Source organism: Talpa europaea (genome assembly GCF_964194135.1).
Source record: "Talpa europaea genome assembly, chromosome: 9".
Classification (NCBI taxonomy): Eukaryota; Metazoa; Chordata; class Mammalia; order Eulipotyphla; family Talpidae; genus Talpa; species Talpa europaea.
The window spans coordinates 77,463,050-77,483,039 of record NC_140076.1 but is presented as its reverse complement, the minus strand read 5'-3'; the positions used below and the strand labels follow the sequence as shown (position 1 = coordinate 77,483,039).

Here is a 19,990-nt window from a genome sequence, read left to right as displayed (position 1 = left end):
ACACCAGGACAGGACTTTGCCCTGGCCATAGTGCGCCTGGCTGACCAGAGGGTTGCTCTCCTGCTGGGGGGACAGAGCTCTACCTGTTTTCCTCCTGCATATCTGTAAGCAGAGGTGTCTCCCGACCTGAACACCCATGCAGCACAGCACAGCGACTCTCCTAGGCCAGAGGGACAGAGGCAAGCAGCAGGAATCCCCAGAGGTAGGAGGGAAAGGGAAACATCTGAGGTTGTTCAGCGGGTGCCTTTTGTGTTAGCCAGTGCAAGAGGGCACAGGGACTGCTGGTCCCAACCAGCTGTGGCCTATGGCCTCAGCATTCACCTGAATCTGTCTGGTGTGGCAGGAAGCCTAGGTCAGAGCCCAGTCTCCCGGCTGCCCCCATTGAGGCTGAGGCTGTGGGGACGGGTTCCCCGCTCCAGCCTTCGGCTTGAGAGGAGGCGCCGCAGGGAGGAGCCGGAACTCAGATCACCACAGCTGCGAAGATGAAGACTCTCCCGGCCGGGCCGGCCCCACAGACTCAGGGGCACCTAGAGGGGGACACAGGAAATGACATCAGTGTGGTGCAACCTGAGGCTCCATCTTGCCCAGGTATCTTTCCTGACTCCTACTCCTACCTGCTTATGTCCATGGGCTCCATTCCCACTGGGGTCTGGGGACTTCCTGGACATCTGGAGGAAACGAGTGACCAAACCCCGGCCTGGCCAGCTGTTCTTCAGGTCTCCCAAGGAGTGGGCAGGTGCAGGGCCCGAGGGCAGGGGGACCTTCTGGAAGGTGGGCACAGGGCGACGTTTCTCGGCTGAGCGGGCACGCAGCAACTTGGGGGAAGGGCAGCGGGCTAGACGGAAGAGGCAGGCTTCAGAACAGAGCCCTGGAAAGAGAGGAATGGGTGGTGCAGAGAGGGCCAGGAAGCAATCCTCACCCCCCGGGCATCAAGCACGAGCCTGACCTGTATCTGCAGAGGAAACAGAAGCAGCTTCTTCCTCAAGCACTTTGGTATAAAGGTCCCTGAAGTCAGCTGGGGAGAGAGAGAGACAGGGACTGAGCAGGAACTCCCATGGACACAGCTGCCTACCCTCAGGTGAGAACTCAGGCCCAGAGGAGCTTCCATAACTCCCACCCTCCATCCCCAACCAAGGGGGCATCATCTCTGCTCACATCTGCCAGCACCTAGATGGTGCAAACCACTAAGGCAGGGGCTAAGGTAGCATGGTTCACTCCTGCATCCTCCTCACCATCTGCTCCTTGATGGCTGATAACAAGCATTTTCTAGGCTGGCGCTAAGCACCTAACGTGCATTATCTCATTTCTCAACAACTCAATAGTGCTCGTGATTGCGTACTCTTTTTTTTTTTTTTTAAAGTTTTTTTTTTTTTTTTAAATTTATACAAGCACTGGGTGCATTCAGAAGCGCGGGAGGGTGAGAGAATTCACCAGAGCTAGAGTGGGGAGCAGAGCAGACAGAAGGACCGAAGTACACTGCTGAGGGGAGCAGCGGGCGGCAGGAGAGGTCTGCGTGCCATGCGGGACCCTCCTCCGGTGGCCGAGGAGCAGCCGGGGATAGAACCGGCACTGCAGAGGCTGCGGGCAGCTTCGCAACCCAGCGTTCAACCTCTGCGCCACCGGGGAGGCCTGTGATTGTGTACTCTTAGAACACCTGTTTTACTAGGGAGAAACTGAGGCTTGGAGAGGACAGGAAACTGCCCAAGCTAGGAGCTGTGGGACTGGGTTTCAAAAAATAAGTCCTCCTTTTTTAGTCACCAAGGTAATGATGTGGCATTTCTAGCAGGGGAGCAGTCTGAGGGCTGCTGGAGTGAACTCGCCTTTTTCCACCTCGATGTCCCAAATCTCACGGGGCATCATTAGGGCTCTAACTTCCAGGGCCTGCCCTCTCTTGAACCCTGGGGTACTCACCAGTGTCACTGGAGATGGTGATGCCCGGGTCACTGTGGGACCGTGGCAGCAGCAGCGGAGATGGGGGAGCCGGATGAGGAGGCCGGTGCCCCGGTGGGGTGAGGGAACCTGAGCTATCGCTGAAGCGGCGAGGGGGCGCTCTGGTGGGAGGGGCTGGCGCTGGCCTGCTGCCTCCCCGGGGGACCCGCCGCCTCAGCTCGGGGAAGCAGGGTCCCGCCCAGGGAGGCCAGCCTTCCAGGCGGTGGCAGCTACGGGCAGCTGTGGGGGCACCCAGTTGGGGTGGGGCCTCGGGGGCAGAGCAGGAATAGGAGCGTGCAGCCCGTGGGGGCCGCCGTGGCAGGGGACTGTCCTCAAAAGGGCCCCGCAGGCCGCAGTCCAGGCTGAGGCAGTAGCCAGCGCGGCTGCGCTGAATAGAGCGGAAGAGCACGTAGTCCACCGAGCGCACTGAGCCCTGCAGCTCCAGCAGGCAGGAGTCCTCTGACGGGCTAGAACCCCCAGGGAGGTCACCGATGGCTGACAGCACCAGAGACCCGCTGTCCATTGACACTGTGGGCAGCAGGGGGCGCTGGGTAGCACTGGCCTGGTCTGGTCCAGATTGGTCCTCCTTTCTCAGCCTCAGCCTCTCCAGACCACTCTGCCTCCCACTTCATCTCCGAGACAAATAAGTCCAGGGCTCCAAGAAGGAACTAGCCCGTGCTAGTTCCTAAGCCACCACCTTAGACTCATCTCCCCTTCTTTGCCCGCAGTCTGCACTCTGCTCTCCTATCCCAGGCAGCCCTACCCACTTTTTGCTCACCATCTACAATGGACGCTACCCGGTCGCAGATACAGGAGCCCTCGTGCAGCTGAGGATCAAACAGAGTGGCCTGAAGAAGAGACACGGGTCAAGCACTATACACTGACATGGTCACCCCCATGTGCTGGACAGAGCTCTGGAGACCTAGATTCCAGCTTTGTCATTGCACAAGCCACTTATGTGGGCCTCAGTTTTCACATCTGTAAAATAGAAATGATAGTTCCTACTCCACCCCCCTCACCAGGCTCTAGGGAAGATCAAAGATGCTAGTGGGTGTGCCAGTACTATAAAGATTGCAGGAGCTACTATTAATCTTTATCCAGTGACAGCTCACTCAGCTTTTTAGTTCTACCCCTGGCTTCTCAGCCCGCACCAAGTCTGGCACTCACCTGGCTGTCTCCTCGAAGCCCCATGACGGCCTCATAAGAAGGGGGGCAGTCAGTTGGGTACAAGGGCACTGGGCTGTCCATGGAGCCATTGTAGGTGATGCTGGCAGGATGAGGGAGAGGGTCAAGCCTGGAAAAGAACTCTTCCTCCTCAAAGATCCCCCCTCCCAACCACACCAATACAGGCCACAGCCCCAATACCCTTGCTTCTTGCCCCAAGAGGACTTCAGCAGGCCTCACCTCTGTGCATCTGTCTCTGAGCTGCAGGTGTACTCTGGGGGATAATAGGGTGGTGGGGGCACAGGCGGTACAAATTCCTCCAGGTCCAGCATCGTATGTAGGAGAGGGGCTGGGGGCGAGGATGTGCAACCCAGAGGTCCCAGGGGGCCTGAGACTGAGCGCTCAGGGGCCAGCTGCTGGAGAGCAAGCAGGTCAGCATGCCTGGTTTCTGGGAATAGAACTGGGCTCCCAAGCTCCTCTTTCATCTACACTGTTCCGGCCCCAGCCCCTCCAAGCAGCTCAGTTCTGGCGAGGCCCTCAGTCAGAATTGGATCCTCCTCCGCCCTTGCACCTAACCAGAACTTCCAGCTCTGGCCTTGACCATACAGAAATTCCTCTTTAAGGCCCCTTGCCTGTGCCCAGAATCTGTACCCAGAATCACGCCTGCTCTCTGTCCCAATGCATCAAGCCTTTATCCCAACAGGAACTGTGTCTCGACTCCACCCAGCTTCTAGTCCCATTCTCTAACGTTCCCTATCCAGGCCCCAGACTGGCATTCACCTGCTCCCTGTCACTGCCCTCCCTTGTCCCTCTAACCTATCCCTGTAGTAGACATGGCTAATAGATGACCCACAGCACCCCCTGGCCAGTAGCCACTGTCCCAAGTTCTAGCACATACACCCTTCTCCCATCACATATGCTCGGTCTTGACACCAGCTCCCCACTCACCGTGTGTACCAGATCCAGGGAGAAGATTTGGATGCAGCAGACAATAGCAGAGAGGGTGCAGACAATGGCGGCACAAATGGTGAGCCCACAGACGCTGAACAGCAGGTTCTGGGGAAGGAAAGAAGGAGGAGGGTGTGAGCATATGCTGAAGAGGAGTAAATTCCTCACCTACAGAGCCTGTGAGGACCCCAGAAGGGGAGGCAAGGGAGAGAACCAGGAGGATGATGTAGAAGGATGCAATGGTGGGAACGGGATGCCTGCTCACCTTGAGGGCTCCGCGGGCTTCATCACAGGTGGAGTTAGGGGAAACTTTCAGTTCCTGCCCTGACTCTGGACAGGGTCTGTGTAGGGGACCAGAGGGACAGCACACACAGACCTTTCCTTCCTGGGCAGGAGGGGAGGGTGAGGTAGCCCGAAGTCAAGACAAACCCAGGTGTCCCGCACACCTCCCCAGACCAGCTTTTTCCGGCTCTCCCTCCTTGAATCTCACCATGGAGCAGTCTCGAAAGTCGCGGGCCAGCTGGGCATTCTTACAGGAGAGAACAGAGCCAGCCATGCTGAGCATGACACAGAGCACCGAAAGCAAGGAGAAGAAGGAAATCTGGGGGAAACAGGGTGCAGACTCAGGGCTGGGACCCTTAGAAGTACCCCTATACCATGGATGGAGCCACCCTTCTTCACAGACACTTCGTGCCTGGCTGGCAATAACCAGAGAGCCACTTCCCTTCTCCAGGGCGTAAATGGGCATCCCCTCAGGTGCTGAGCACCTGCCTCCCAGTGGGCACTAGACCCTGGCACCTACCACTAGAGTGAATGGCCGCTTCCAGGACACAATGCCAACCACCCCGGAGAACGCCAGCTGGGGACAGAGTGAGCACAGGCTCAGCCTAGCAGGGGAGGCACCTGAGTGAGCCCTTCACCACAGGGTGCACCCAACCCTGTAAGGAGGGAGAAGCCCAGGAGAGGAAGGAGAGGCCAGGAATTGGACTTACAGCTGATGTGGAGGGGTGGGGCCAAGGAGCCTCCCCCACCCAAGGACTGTGCACCCAACTCACCGAGAATCCAGCCCAAGATGGGCAGGACCTCTTGATGGTCTCGGTGGTGGTGACGGAGGAGGCCACCATGCTGAAGGTGACTACCAGGATGCCCAGGAGCACCTGGGCCAGCCCCAGTGTGAGCAAGGCCTGCAGCCAGGATCGGTGGAGGCGGAGGTGGGTAAGGCCCCGGGTGCTGGGCCGGCTGGTCAGCGAGCGGCTTGAATCACTAGGCGAGGGCATCATGCCTGCCGCCCGGTTGCCTGAGCCTGGCTCGGCCCCCTCTGGCGCTTGGGAGCATCTCAAAGGCGCCCAAGGCCCGGTCCTTCCTTCTCTCCACCCCGCTCTCTCTAGAGCCCACCCCCTGGCTGGGTCCCCTGGGGCATGGCCCTGGGACGCCAGCTGAGGGGTGGCCCAAGGGAGGGGCGTCACGGAGGGGCCGCGGAGTGCTCCCTCCCCACCACAGGCACTGGACGGGCACCGTGCCCGGGGCGGCGATGAGGACGCAGGGGCACCAGCTCATCGCATCTCCTTCGGAAAAGGGGCGCGAAAAAGGGCTGGTCCGGGAAGGAGGAGAGGGCGGCGGCCGGGAGCCCGGCGGAAGGTGGGGAAGGTAAGGCGAGAAGGATGGGAAAGCAGTCTAGAGAAGGGGAGGGGTCGGCGTGGGGTGACTCGAGAGGCGCGGTCGGTGTGCCCGCAGAGTGTCCAGTGGGATCCGAGGCCGCCTGGAGGGGAGAGGCCTCGGCGCCGCTGTCTCCTGGGTCGCCTGCCCCGCTCCCCTCCCCACCAAGCTCCGCTCCCCCAGCTCAGGCTGCAGCAGGTCCGGGACTGGAGGCGGGGGATGGGAATGGGCTGGGGCGGGAGGAGGGGCGTGGCGGTGAGGCCCAGCGCGGTGCACTCCGGGAGCTGTAGTCCAGGCCAGAGACCCAGTGGGGCTGGTGGGGGAGGGCAGGTGGCGGCGGCCAGGGCAGGCGAGCAGGCACCAGCGGCCAGTCACTCCCCAGCTGCTGCATCTCCCAGGACCAGGCCCGATCTGCTAACCACGCATTCCGCGTCCACTGGAGCCGCACCCAGCCTCTCAGCTTCCTGGGTCCGCTGCATTCTCAGCAAAGGGAGCAGCTTTTCAGTCCTTAATGGAGAGGAGTGGGGAGCAGAGGTCCTGGATTGCTCGGGTTTCCACGCCCAACCAGGGACTTCCCTCCCTCAGCCGCCAACCTCTGACTGCTGCCCCACCCTAACAGTGCTCAGTTTACACTAAAGCCAGGTCTGACCTTTCCAGGAGAGTTCACATTTGGCTTTCACTCCTGTGCCCTCCTCATTCTACTTTCCCTTTCACAAAGCCTAATTCCCAATAAAAAAAATCCAGAAACAGCGATTTGAGTTCCAGTTCCACTTTCTTTTTATTTAAATAACCGAAGCAATAGCCTTGGCACAGCAGAGGGTAAGTTGGGCTGGGTGTGTAAGAGGTGGCAGCAGTGTGGCCTGATTGGGACGTGAGGAGAAGGCAGTGACTGAGTCACAGTGGGCTTCCAGCACCCCTAAGTCAGGATCAGCAGTCATGGCCGTGGGATTGGGAGCACTATTGAGGAGATATCAAGTAGTGATCTCTCAGTCCCAGAGACTTCAGGGGATGGGGGCGAAGTCATCTCCCTCAAGTGGCAGGGCAGGGCATCCCAGGTGGAGATCAGGGGGCCCGGAAGGCATTTTCAGCAGCCCCAGCAGCTGCATTGGCAGCAGCGGTTCGCACCGCAGGGTTAGAAAAAACACCAGCAGCAAATTCTTGCTGGGCCTTCTGAAAGCTGGCTCCTGTGCGGCGGTACAAGGAGTGGATCTGCAAGCAGAGCAAGGGGACATTAAGGCACATCCAGCACTATAACCCACTCCAACCCAACACCATTACAACTCACCAGCCTACTGTTCTACTGGCTCACTCCCAACATACACACATACAGCCCTAGGTCCATTAGACAGAAGCCTGCCCATTTTCCTACCCTCCCCAGTTCCTTCAGAGTGTTCCACCCAGGCCCCTGGGGCACATGATCTCACTCTACTGGCCCCACCTTCAATAGAGCCCCTCACCCGCTTTAGCATCACAATTCCCAGCACAGCGATGCCAGTGAAGAACAGGGCAACCAGCAGCATGAGCACAGCTACGGCCGTGTTTGCTTTCAGCACCACCAAAGCAGAGATCCAGCCACTGCAAGGAGGGAAATGCATGTAGTAGTGAAGAGGGGCTGCTCACGGATGGGGCTCTTCCTGCCAGCTCTCCTCTGGTTATGTTGCAAACACGTCCTATTCTCAACCTCCCATCATGGGTTGCACCTCCATCAGCCTTCTACAGATGACAATCCCAAACTACATCCACTCTCTTCATACAGGCTTCTTTCCCTCAATCTGTTCCTGTCTAGAGTTCTTTTTTTTTTTTTTTAAAGATTTATTTATTTATGCATACCAGAGCTGGGGTACAGGCCAGAGGTGTAGAAGGTGAGAGGATTCACCAGAGACAGAGTGGGGAGCAGAACAGGTGGACTGACTGAAATATGCTGCTGAGGGGAGCAGTGGGCGAGTCAGGAGAGGTCTGCCGCGCAATGTGGGTCAGCTCCCTGGCTGGGGATTGAACTCATACGGCAGTGGCTGCGGATAGCTTCGTAGTGCTGATGCTTAATCCCTTGTGCCACCAGGGAGGCCCCCTGTCTAGAGTTCTATCTGGGTGCATTCTATTGTCCTGAAGTATGTCCTGTCTTTCCCCTTAAATTAGCACCACCCAAAGATAAAAACCACACTTCCTTTTTCTGAACGCTCACTGCAGTACCCAGCGCTGACTTGACTAGAGAAGTGGGAGGAAAGTGTGAGGGTGGGTGGCAGACACACAGACCTGAATCCCCAACCTGGGATGCCAATGGCCTGGAGGACATAAAGCACATCCTGGGCGAAGAAAATGAAGAAGAAAACAAAGAAATTGAAAGAACTGTCGCTCCTGCAAGAAATAAATGGGGAGGGAGAGAAAAGAATGAGAGCTGGAGAGGCCCATGTGAACCCCACCTAAAGCCCCTCCCCGGCCCTCACCAACAGCTCCACTTACCGGAAAGCCTTATACATGGGGCGGTACCAGCAGACGAAGGAACAGGGAGTAAAAATGAGGGCCCAGAGGATAGAGAGCCCAAAGCCTGCGCCATTGTTGGGATCCACACAGAAGCTGGCCAGGCAGGCCAGGAAGTTCAGGAGAAGAACCAGAGTGCTGCCTAAGAGACAGAGGAACAGGATGACGGGGGGCTGTGGTCTGCAGTGGAAGCTTCTTCCCACAGACATCCAGCCCACACCCTCACCAAACAAGGCAGAGTAAAAAAAGGAAGACTGCTTCAGTCGTCCCAGAATCCTCAACTCCACAGGGTGACAGAACAAACCAATCTCAATCACACATGATCCCTTCTGCAAACGCACATAAAGGATTCAGAACACATTTTTGCCCAGTGCCATGGGAAAGAGAAAGAGGAAAACTGTATATATTTACTAAAAGGCCGGACAGTCAGTCCTAGATGTCATAAAGGGAGTAACCCAAGAAGATTCCTGCAGAAATTAGCCTTAAACTTGAACACTGGGAGTCAAGTGTTTAGTTGGAGATGAGTGGGCTCCGGGGCAAAAGGGAGGTTCAAGCTGCTACCTGTGCTCTTCCAAAAAGGCTCCTCACTACTCACACATCCAGAGGTAGTACATGGTAGATACTGTCTTCTGAAATTCTTGGGGGATCTCCATGGAGATGTCCTGGAAAAAGCAGGGCTGAACTGGGCAAAAAGAAGGCAGAGGGGGCCAATTGTTCTGTCGAGCTGTAAGGCACAAAAAGAGCAAGAGGACCCCAGAAGTCAGGTGAAGACCAACAAAGGAGTCACTCCCTCTCCCTTCCATCTCCAAGGCTCTCTTCTGTCTCCAACTCAAGGTCTAAGGGAGTGAGAATGGCAGAAATAATGTCAATAGTGAATGTGTATTATTACTATTTACAACTTCTAAGAACTGTGCCAAGTATGTGTATAAATGACCTTGTTCAACACTCACTACAACCCTGTTAAACAAGTACAAACATCATTGTTGCTTTATAAGTAAGGCAACTGAGATGTTCTTGCTTACAAGCTCATAGTTAGTAAAGGGTCCAGATCCCACGCTCCTAGATTCTTTTCGCTCTTTCCAAACTGTCAAATAAACTTCCCTGCCTGACCCAGGATCAACTTACTAGCTGTGCCCCCCAGGGCAGCATGCTGCAGCTCCCGTTCCCTCCGGTCCAACTCCTCTGCTTTACGGTTGAGTTCCTCCTGCTTCTTTAGCAATTCAGCTGTGGCTGCTGCAGCTGAAGCCTGCCCAATATGAGCAGAGGGAGAGGTGAGTCTCCAGCCCCAGGGCTAGCCCCTCTTTCCAACCTCATTCTCTTTACCTGGGTGCTGTAGGAGCCATAGTTCTTAGGTTCTGTGGGGCTGAGCTTTCTGGAGGACTGCAGGGGGGGAGCCGAGGGTGGAGGCAACGGGGCAGGGGCAGGAGCAGGAGTCTCATAGGCTGGTGGTGGCTGTTTGGTTTGGAAAAGATCTTAAGGTACATCTAGTATCTCAAAACACAGGAATCTCCTTGAATACTTTCAGACACAGACAACTCATTATCTAAGGCAGCAGCCCCTCTCCCAGTTATAAAGCTAGTTTTGGGGTTGAACTGATGTCAGAAAAATCTATGATGACATGCAGCAGTCCTCATCACCCCACACATCAAACTCCTCGGCCAGGACTCAGAGCACTCATCTACAGTATCTATGCCTTTTGTAAAACTCTTACCATTTTTTCTTTCAGCAGGGCCTACAGATCCAGCTCTCATTCCCTGCCTTCTAATTGCACACCTAAGCATAGTTTGTTTTCTCCCCAACTTGACCCACCCCCATTCACTTTTTTCAAATAAGTGTTCCCACGTGGAGTCTTGACTCCAGGAGCTCCCAGGCCCACATTCAGAGCTCAAACTGGATGGTTCGTTGGCCCTAGTGCCTCTGGAAGGAATAGGCACGCCAGGGCAGACTGGCTTCTTCCAGGGAGCTAAGAGCACAGTGTCGGTTCTTTCCTTGCCTGTAGCAAAGTCCCCTGCTTCATAAGTAAGGAAAATGAGGATTTCCTGCTTAAGAACTCAAGGTTAGTAAGTGACAGGTCAGTGCTGGCTTATGAGCACTCCTTTCCCTTCCAAGTCTCCTGTACACTACAGCTCACCTCTCGGGCCTCAAAAGGGTTGTAGACGTCAAGTGTGGCATACTGCGGGCTGGGTCGGTGCTGGATCACTGCTGGGTCCTGCGGGTAAAGAGTGGGGCTCAGCTGGCACTTGATGCCTCTGGGAGGTATTCTCATCGGGTTCTCCTATTACCTCCAAGGAATGCACCGTGGGGGGCACGCTGTTGTCCCACCACTTGCCCAAATCCTTCACCCTATACTGCTGGTACAAGTTCTTTACAGGGGCAGGGCCCGCCCCCGAGGGTGCTCAGAGGGCTGTAATCACAGTCACGCCCACGTGGCGGCCCTTACCTGGATCAAATGTTACGTATTCCCATATAAGTTAGCCCGACCCTCCAGAACCGACAGAAGTCAACCCAGCTACCCAGAGGAGGCCGACGCAAGTCACCTGAAAGGGATTATCAAGTTCCCCGGCCTCGGCGAAGGGGTTTCCGCTGTCTCTGCTCTGAGCCATGTTTGCAACTGCGGACTGGGTCGCCCCGTGGCCTCCACGCCCCTGCCGCGGCAGTGGCGGCAGAGGCTCTCAGAACTCCCTCCGCTCTTCTCGGTCCGCCCCGCTTCTCTGTACACGGATTGGTTGTACCCACCGGAAGGCTCATAAAGATTCCCGCAGCAGCTACGGGTTGCGCCTGCGTCTTGGCTAAAAGCAAAGACGGAAATACCCCCACGTGACGCCGCTCACCCACTCCCCGCAGGCAACTACCGCCTCGCCGTCACGTGACTTCCCTCCGCCGAGGAACTACAAGGCCCAGGACGCCTAGCGCCAGACGCCCCATCCGCCCAGGTCTCGAAGATGTACCATGGGAGTCTTTTATCTGGTGAAGGTGGCCTCCTACTAGCTTAGCTGAGCAGGTGGTTTTTCATCTGGGATCCTTGTTCTATCCTGGGGCCCAGCTTTCCCAACCCATATCATTCCATTTGTGAAGTGCTTACTTTATAGCTTTCTCCTACCCCAACCTACCCAGCTAAGTCAAACTGGGCAGATAAAAGTGGTGGCCTGGCTCTGGTCAATTCTGGAGGGGAAGATGGGACGCTCGCCTTCCTACCCAAACTCAGAAATTGCCAACTTTCTTTCTCATCCCTCCACCCCAGCATCCCCAAACCTCAAATTCCAAGGATGGGGGATGGGGGGAAATCAGATGAAGCACGTCATTTTATTTCACAAAGACTGTACAAAATTCCTTATAAAACATGGGGATAGATGCCACCTGGTTACCTCATTCTGCCCCCATCAGCTTCAGGTAAAGGGGCAGGTGAGGGTGAGAAGAGTGTGGATGGCGTAGCATTCTGTACAGGCAGGGGCTGAAGTGATAGGTACAAGTTCTTCCATATTTACACTATTTCACATATTCACAGGTATATAGGGAGCCAGAAGTGGGCTCCAGCTCTGTCTCTTGTATAAAAAAGCACCAGTGTCCTGGACTGGACCCTCCCAGCTGTAAGAGATGCAGGGGGGTCCAGGGCCTGATCGTCACCGACTGATATCCCGACTGGAGTCCCACAACTTGGCGTTAGGTGGCTCAGCCCGAAGGCGGGCGAAGAAAGGATGCTGAAGGGCTTCACCCAAGGTCAGCCGCTTAGCAGGTTCATACTCTAGCATGCTTTCAATCAGATCGAAGAGCTGGTGGTGGTCCTCTGCCTCTGAGGTCAGATACCGCTGGTGGTGGAGGGCGGGGGGGGGGAAAAAAGGTGAGGCAGATGCCTGACAAACCCCACCTCCTCCTTCAGGGCCCTGGCTTTCATCTTGGAGAACAAAGGCCCTGCTTGCAGCCATTATGAGTGCTACCTCACCACTAGCCAACCATGAACGCTTCTGACATTACAGCTCAATCTATCTTCCCGCTAGCACAATTACTCCTTTATACTCTTCGCAAGGTCTTTCTACTTGTATATCCTTGTCAACTTCATGAATCTTCTTTAGTTCATTAAAATGTAAGCTCTTCAAAGTAGTTTATTCTTTTCTGTCTGACCTAAAGTATCCAGGACATTACTTTGATCTCTAGTTGGCTCAAGAAAGACATGGCTGGGCCTCCCCGGTGGCGCAGTGGTTGAGTGCTGGGCTGCGAGGCTGCCCGCAGCCTCGGCAGCACAGGTTCGATACCCGGCCGCCGGGTGAGGGTCCCACATGGCATGCAGACCTCTCCTGCCGCCTGCTGCTCCCCTCAGCAGTGTACTTCGACAGTCTGCCTGCTCTGCTCTCCCCTCTGGCTCTGGTGAATTCTCTCACCCTCCCGCGCTTCTGACTGTACCCAGTGCTTGTATAAATAAAATAAATAAATCTTTAAAAAAAAAAAAAAGAAAGACATGGCTGTCTAGGGCCTCCCTGGTGGCGCAGCAGGTTGAGCGCAGTGCTGTGAAGCTCTCTGCAGCCTCTGCAGCATGGGTTCAATTCCCAGCAGGCCAGGGAGATTCCCACATGGTGTGGCAGACCTCTCCTACCTCACCTGCTGCTCCCCTCAGCAGTGTCTTCAGTCCATCTGCCTGTTCTGTACCCCACTCTCTCTGGTGAATTCTCTCACCCTCCCACACCTCTGACCCGTACCCCCAGTTCTTGTATAAATAAATAAAATCTTAAAAATAAAGTAATTAAAAAAAAAAAGACATGGCTGTCTAACCTTCTCTCCACAAAACCACTCCTTCTTATCTGTCTTCTATTGACCAAAGATTTCTTCTTTACAGTTTACATTCCCTTTCATTCCTAACCCTATTCTTATGAAGTACATTCCAGGGGAAACCACCTCAAGAAGGAAGTGACCTCTGGATGATGGGCACTATTTATTCCCAGTCGGGCTCACCCGCAGTGGTTTGCAGTTTTCTCGAACGTAGCGCCCAGCAGATGTGTTCTCATCCCAATCCAAGTGACCCCGGTAAAAATATTTCTGTTTCCTAGAGGGGAAGGGGAGGTTGAGGAATCAAGAGGTTCCTCTTGTTGTGGGATAATTCTCTTATTCCCCCATCTGAGAGTAGCTGGGGGAGGGGAAGGGAGGTGTCAAAGAAAAAAGAAAATGACATGAAATAGACCAGTTTTGTGGAAAGAAAAGGAAAAGGGTTAAGCCCTCCCACGTAAGGTTCACCTTGTCTTTCGGATCATCCGGGAAGGGATAGGACCCAGGATCCTTTCCATCATGGCTAGATGCTCTCTGTTGTCATGGGTCTGGGAAATAAAGACAGTACTGAGTATGGAACTGGGAAGGAGCTGCTGAGGACATGAGTAAAGTAAGCAATGTGGAGGAATGAGCAGGCAGGTCCTCAGCAGATGAAACAATCGGGGGGGAAGCCAGGTGGCCACATAAGAACCCACCACTTACTTGGAAGAGGGTGAAGCCAACATAGTACTCGAAGATGATGCAGCCTATGCTCCACACATCACAAGGCTGTGACCAGCCCAACTCTGGGTAGGGATGGGAAGGGAAAGGTAGTATGAAGCTTAGGGGATGCCACTCTCATCACCACATCCAGTTACGTTCTTGGAAAACCCTGTTCTCTCCCCTTACCGAGGATGACCTCTGGAGCTCGGTAATGGCGTGTGGACACAATGGTGCTATGGTGCTCGTGGTCAAAGGTGGCGCTGCCGAAGTCTACCACACGCACAGCTGTGCTCTTCACACTGCGCTCATCTCGCTTCTAGGAGCAAAGCCGGAGGAGAATGAATCTCTGCTTCTCAGATGGAGATGCCCCCACAACCATCTAAAAAGCTTCTGAGGGCCTCCCTGGTGGCGCAAAAGGTTAAGCACTGCACTGTGAAGCAATCCACAGCCTCTGCAGCATGAGTTTGATCCCTGTCCGGCCAGGGAAAAACCAACATGGCGAGGCAGACCTCTCCTGTCTCACCCGCTGCTCCCCTCAGCAGTGTATTTCAGTTAGTCTGCCTGATCTGATCCCCACTCTGTCTCTGATGGATCCTCTCACCCCCAGCATCTCTGGCCTGTACCCCAGCTCTTGTATGCATAAATAAATCAATCTTAAAAAAAAATAAAAATAAAATAAAAAGCTTTTGAGGCTCTAAAAAAGCAACTCTGACCTCCTGCCTGTGCTTACTTGCTGGAGAATCATCCTGCTTTACAGCCTTCCCTTCCCTCTCACTTGCTACAAAGCACTTTATTTAAAGACTATCCTCAAGTGACTGGTATACAGTTTTAACCGCCCCCCTCCCCCAAATATCTAACAGGTAGTCAAGGGATGGGACAGCTTCCTTAGTGCTGAGATCTCTGTTCTCTTGTTAGTCAAGGGAGCTTGGCTACCCTTACAGAAAGAGATCTGAAAAAAAGAGAAGGAAGTTGAAAACAAGAATCTTAAAAGCCTAACTATTTTAAAGTTATGTGGGATCATTTTTCATGTCCTCTTCCAACTTAAGTCTTCTTATGTCTCCCCATCTATCTATTCTGGTATGCCACTTTTACTTAGTTGGAGCCCAACCAAAGAAAATGTGGGACAAAAAAGCTGCCTGTTCTACTAGCCAAAGGTAGACCCTGTCCACCTTACCTTCTCTAGGTTGTAGGTCAGTTCGTAGTCTGAATTTACAAACAGAATGTTTTCAGGCTTGAGGTCCGTATGTGTCAGCTTGTTGTCATGGAGGACTGCAGGGAATAAGGCCAGATTAGGCTTGGTCCAGGCGGCCAGAGCTAACTGACACCAGCTGATCCCCAGGCTTGGTCCCCTAGCTCAAAGCTGGTGAGGAGGCTGGTCCACAATCACTAGGCTGCTTTCTGCTCTACAACCAAATGAAATGCCTAGTCTAAGAAGTCCTACACTCAATTAAAGTAAGCCACGTATGTAATTTTCAACTGATGTAAAAGATGGATTACTAGGGATATAAATATAAATATCTGTACTGATTCTGACATGTGTACATTCTGTGAACTATGAAACTGAAGACTCGAGGAACTGCGTACTAGTCCAGACTCCCCACCTGGCAACTTGGCTGCAGACTATTCCCTGCTCCTACCTGCTTGCTGGGAGAAGAGAACATCTCATCTCAGCCCAAAGTAACCCTCTAGCTTGAGGAATCTGCCTCTTTGAGCTTGCTGCCTGACTTACACTTCCCCAAGAAAGGGGAATGAAGGAAAAAAAGGTAATTTAGTGCTTCGATTTCAAAGGCTTTCTCTTCCAGCTTCTGCTAGGTTGGACTGGAGTGAAAAGCAATCAGTGATGGTGCAGCCATCATTCAAGGTGTAAAGTCAGTAAAGTAGATGTCAACATGACAGTAAATAAAAAGAAGCAGGTAGCTGAGGTGTCTGCTTAGGGCCTGCATCAGTGCACAACTGAGACAGAAGAGGTCCAATGGAGGAAGGGGCTGCCCCAGAGTCCACCTCGGCCCGCCCCACTCACACTTGACGGCCTGGCACAGCTGGAAGGCCATGTGGCGCACTTGGTGGATGGGGTAGGGCAGGTAGTTGTTGTCTTTGAGGAAATCGAAGGTGCTAAGGCCCAGAAGCTCAAAGGAGATACACATGTGGCCATGGTAGTCAAACCAGTCAAACATCTGGACACAGAGGCTGGGAAGAGAGATGGGGGAAGGGGGTGTCCAATGAGCTCCCATCTGCCCACCACCCCTCCAACAAGGGAGGACTACAAAGCTGTTGAATTTACATACTTGTGTAGAAATACACCAGCTAGTATTACCAACAAAATTCAGTTCAGCTAAGGCAGACCCAAGAGAGGCATACCTGCCAAACTTCAAACCATTTTCCTGCAACATTTTAAATAGTTCAAAAAAAAAAACAAAAAAAAAAAACACCTATTTGCTGACAAGCTGTTCAGTGCCGGGTTCTAGTGTGGACCCTGAGTTGTCAAAATGTCACACCCCTGGGCCTCCCTGGTGGCGCAGGTGGTTGAGCGCAGCGCTATGAAGCTGTCCACAGTCACTGCAGCGTGGGTTCGATTCCGGCCAGCCGGGGAGATACCCACATGGCGTGGCAGACCTCTCCTGTCTCGCCTGCTGCTCCCCTCAGCAGTGTATTTCAGCGCCTGCCTGTTCTGTTCTCCGCTGTCTCTACTGGATCCTCTCACCCGCCCCTGCACATCTGGCCTGTACCCCGGTTCTTGTATGCATAAATAAATCAATCTAAAAAAAAAAAAAAGTCACACTCCTAAATCCCAACCTGATTCCCACTCCTGAAATTCACATCTCACCGGCCACCTTCAGGGCCATATTTGTACCTACTGTCCTCTTATGTCTCTGCTGAAAGCTCTGATTCTATATTTGACTTATGGATGTGTGTGAATGCATATATTACATATAAATGTCTGTGCCCTAATCAACATAGTTCCAGGTATTAAAAACTCAATTTTTGGATGAAAAAATTCTCTGGGCCACTTCCAAGGCATATCCTTAAAGAGGCTGGAGCAAACTGTAGAGCAATCTACCCACCTGACACAAGGGGACTATATTATAGAAAGTCACAGGAAGACACACCCTTCCTGCCCTATTGTGCTACTACTCTAAGATGATGAACAAAAGATGAATGGATGAGAAGGTCCAGGACCCCTGTGCCTGCCTAACCCAGGTCCGGGAAGGTTTTCTGTGTAGAGGTGGAGCCTCTCAGACCCCTCATATACTCCGCTGCTTGCTTACTTCTTGTTGTCAGGGTCCTTCTCATTGATTTTCTCCAGTACGTTGATTTCAAGTCGAGCTGCTTCCTTGTATTTTTCCACGTTCTTAATGATCTTCAGGGCAACTCGAGTCCCGCCCCTGCAGGTTGGCAAGAAAGATTTTTGCTAGGTCCTCTTAAGAACATTTCAGATTGAATGGGGCTGAGGATTAAGAAATCCTGCCTTTGGCTAATCAACTAAAGAACCCCAGACACCTACACTTCCCTACTTATTTATGCCTAGGATGTATGGAGTAGAGACTGGGCTGACAGTTACCTGCGATGGTCAACACACTGTACAACTCGACCGAAGGTCCCTTCTCCCAAAGTGCTTACAATCTCATCTGAAATGAAAAAGAGCAGGGTCGGGGAGAGGGAGGGAGAAAAGGTGGGGAATGAGCGGAGTTGGAAGGAAAAAGGGTACAGCAACCTGGGGTGAGATGAAGGAAGGGGGAACAGACACAGATGGTCACAGGGGAAAAAAACCCCTGCATGATTCCCACCACCTTTAAACCCAGGGGCCATGAGAGCTGGGAGTGGACAGCAGAGGTCAATTCTCAACAGCAACTCAAACCACCCAGATAAGCAACACCACGGAGAAAAGGCAAAAGAGACTGTGACTTAGGTTGGCTTGGGACGTTAGGATGGCTATGGGACCATTACAGGCTATAGGATTGTTACGATTTGGCTTGTACATCGCTCTTGTAGCCAGTCCCCGACGTGGTAGATGAGGTGGCCCTCAGCGTCGTCCTCTACACTCTTGGCTCTCCGGCTGCTGTGCTGCTGTCGGGGGGCGGGGGGGGTCGGAGCAAGCCAGGTGTCGGAGCGGGGGCCGGAGGGAGGCGGGGTGGGTGGTGGAGGGGTCACCGGTCACAGGCGCCCAGCCAGGGGGGACAGACGATGATGGGGGACAGTGGAAGGGAACACGTCAGATGCAGTAAGGCGGATTGGGGTGAGAAGAGAGAGCGGCGCATAATCCCAAGTCCCAAACCCACAACGGGAACAGGGAAGGTACGGGCAGAGCAGAGAAGTGGTGTCGTTGCCATTGTCACTCACAATCCCATGCTCTACACAATGCCCTTCCAGGTGGGTACAGATCTCCCCTTGCCCCCACCCAAGCCCACCTGCTGAGGGGGCCATGGAGCCCAGGGCTTGGGAGAGAAAGACATTTCACAAGCAAGGCCCCCACTAGAATGTGGAGGCCTCTGGGGCAAAGGAGTGTTCCCAACACAATCTAAAGCCCAGCATGCCAGGGAGGGCACTGGGGGTCACAAACGCTGTGCCCATTTATCTCCAAAGCAGATTCCAGGCCCTCCCAGAGTCGGAAAGCTTCCAAGAGAGTAGACAGACTCATTGCCCAGCTCAATGTTCATGCCCCAATGCTCAGATGAGAATAAGGGTAATTCTCACTTACCAGGATCCTAGAGAGCCTGAAGAAGGGTGGGGAGAGGAAGGGCCTGGGCTGGCACTCACCGAAGAGGAGCGGCTGAACGTTCGGCTGCGCCGTCTCCGCCGTCTGTGCTTCCTGCGGCTACTTCGTTGGCTGCGGTAACTACTGTTCTCCCGGTGATATTCATAGGAATGCCGGTAGTCTGCGTCATAGTAAGCCTCGCCCCGATCCCTGCTGTAGTCATTGCGCCTGTAGCTGCCACAGTATCGCCGGTCATATGCCCTCCGGTCTGATGAGCGGTCATCATAGCTGCTGTTGGACAACAAACACCCATGAGCTGCATCTGGTCAGGGGTCGCATTCTTTGCCACGCCACATGAAAAGGTCCTCCCTCAGTAATGTCAAAGAATAATGTATAAAAATTGCTCTTAGGGCCTCCCTGGTGGCGCAAGGAGTTAAGATGCAGCCTATGAAGCTGTCTGCAGCCACTGCAGCATGAGTTCCATCCCCTGGCCTGCCAGGGAGCAACCCACATGGCACAACAGACCACTCCTGACTCGCCTGCTGCTCCCCTCAGCAGTGTATTTCAGTCAGTCTGCCTGTTCTGTTCCCCACGCTGTCTCTGGTGAATCCTCTCAGAGCCCCACCCCCACCGCTGGCCTGTACCAGCTCTTGTATGCATAAATAAAAATAAATCTTTTTAAAAAAAAATTGCTCTCAGGCACTCATCAAATCACAGAGATTGAGGGAAACGAAGTAACTAGCACAGAGGTGGATCCCCACACCTTCATGTCACCAAGACCCCTGGAAAGACAGAGAACTACTCCCTCTGGGAAAGTCCCCTCCCCACCAGTGACATAATGGAACAGTCACTTCTTTCTCAAGACATTCCCAACTTCCAGCTCTCCTTCATACAATCCGTAATCCAGCCTTTCCACTGAGTATGCATGCCACTGTCACACAGACTAACTCCATCTTGTCTTGTTGGCTCTAACCCCTAGCCTTTAGCACTTGCTTTCCCTCTGCCTGGGCCACTTCTGCCCTGTCCTTCAGACAAGCTGAGAAATTAAATTTCCCCCAAACTACACTTTCTGTTTCTCTCCAACCAAACCTGCTGGATGCTTTCTCAGCCCCTTGCCCCGTACTTCCACTACGTATACCCTTGACACCATGGTACAAATGACTTATTCCAGCATCTGTCTTAAGCATCATCTTCACCCAACTGCTCCGCACATAGCCATTGTTTGTTGAACACATGAGTAGTGAGAAACCTTGAGTCTGAGATGTCCTCCCAGGCCTCACCTCCGAGAACGGACATGGTAGCTGTCTTCCCGCCTGCGCCGCCGTGTCCGGTCACTGCTACTTGACCAGGAGCGGCTTCTCCGTCTCTTATGCTTTCTGCTCCGATACTGTTCATGGTAACTTCCTCGGCTGCCTCGCTCTGAGGAGTGGTACCTTCGGGGATGAGGCATCTGGAAGGGAAGGGAAATCAGAAATAGTGGGGGAAGTCCTGAGATTTCTTAGGTCCCCTCCAAGGATTGGCTACTCCAGAGCTAAGATGCTTTCTGCTCTTTTATTTCCACGTCTTTTTGCCACTTACAACTTCCTCAGTGTTCCTCTGTGCTTGTATTTCCTCCTTGATGGAATATATATTTACCTACTAATTCTGGCTGAAAACTGGGAAACC

General features: G+C 53.6%; 3 protein-coding genes across 13 annotated transcripts; all 3 read right to left on the bottom strand.

Annotated features, from left to right (window-relative positions):
* Positions 1–353: 353 nt before the first annotated feature.
* On the bottom strand, positions 354–5,321 carry ENTREP3 (endosomal transmembrane epsin interactor 3; the record flags this gene model as incomplete). Of its 6 annotated transcripts, none has more annotated exons than XM_084242936.1 (12): positions 354–527; positions 615–868; positions 947–1,015; positions 1,912–2,457; positions 2,708–2,777; positions 3,097–3,196; positions 3,334–3,509; positions 4,042–4,149; positions 4,307–4,426; positions 4,520–4,642; positions 4,844–4,900; positions 5,097–5,321. In XM_084242936.1, 12 exons carry the CDS (start codon positions 5,319–5,321, stop codon positions 354–356), a joined length of 2,022 nt encoding a protein of 673 aa, XP_084099062.1. The 6 variants fall into 6 exon arrangements, with proteins under 6 accessions (XP_084099062.1, XP_084099061.1, XP_084099063.1 ...); XM_084242935.1 differs by having other exon boundaries at positions 3,097–3,223; positions 4,532–4,642; XM_084242937.1 differs by having other exon boundaries at positions 4,532–4,642.
* Positions 5,322–6,759: 1,438 nt separating this feature from the next.
* On the bottom strand, positions 6,760–10,871 carry SCAMP3 (secretory carrier membrane protein 3; the record flags this gene model as incomplete). Of its 3 annotated transcripts, XM_084242823.1 has the most annotated exons (9): positions 10,713–10,871; positions 10,307–10,384; positions 9,499–9,627; positions 9,301–9,421; positions 8,767–8,899; positions 8,158–8,313; positions 7,951–8,052; positions 7,155–7,272; positions 6,760–6,906 (listed from the first exon to the last, which is right to left on the bottom strand). In XM_084242823.1, exons 1-9 carry the CDS (start codon positions 10,776–10,778, stop codon positions 6,760–6,762), a joined length of 1,050 nt encoding a protein of 349 aa, XP_084098949.1. In that variant the 5' UTR covers positions 10,779–10,871. The 3 variants fall into 3 exon arrangements, with proteins under 3 accessions (XP_084098949.1, XP_084098951.1, XP_084098950.1); XM_084242825.1 differs by lacking the exon at positions 7,951–8,052; XM_084242824.1 differs by lacking the exon at positions 10,307–10,384.
* A 924-nt stretch (positions 10,872–11,795) lies between these two features.
* Positions 11,796–19,775, bottom strand: CLK2 (CDC like kinase 2; the record flags this gene model as incomplete). 4 transcript variants are annotated; one of them, XM_084242819.1, is made up of 12 exons in its annotated part: positions 11,796–11,981; positions 13,120–13,210; positions 13,399–13,478; positions 13,633–13,715; positions 13,819–13,948; positions 14,807–14,901; positions 15,653–15,819; positions 16,899–17,015; positions 17,192–17,258; positions 17,610–17,697; positions 18,388–18,616; positions 19,606–19,775. In XM_084242819.1, the coding sequence occupies 12 exons, from the start codon at positions 19,773–19,775 to the stop codon at positions 11,796–11,798; spliced, it is 1,503 nt and encodes a 500-aa protein (XP_084098945.1). The 4 variants fall into 4 exon arrangements, with proteins under 4 accessions (XP_084098945.1, XP_084098946.1, XP_084098947.1 ...); XM_084242820.1 differs by having other exon boundaries at positions 17,610–17,694; XM_084242821.1 differs by having other exon boundaries at positions 18,388–18,613.
* Between the last annotated feature and the right edge of the window lie 215 nt (positions 19,776–19,990).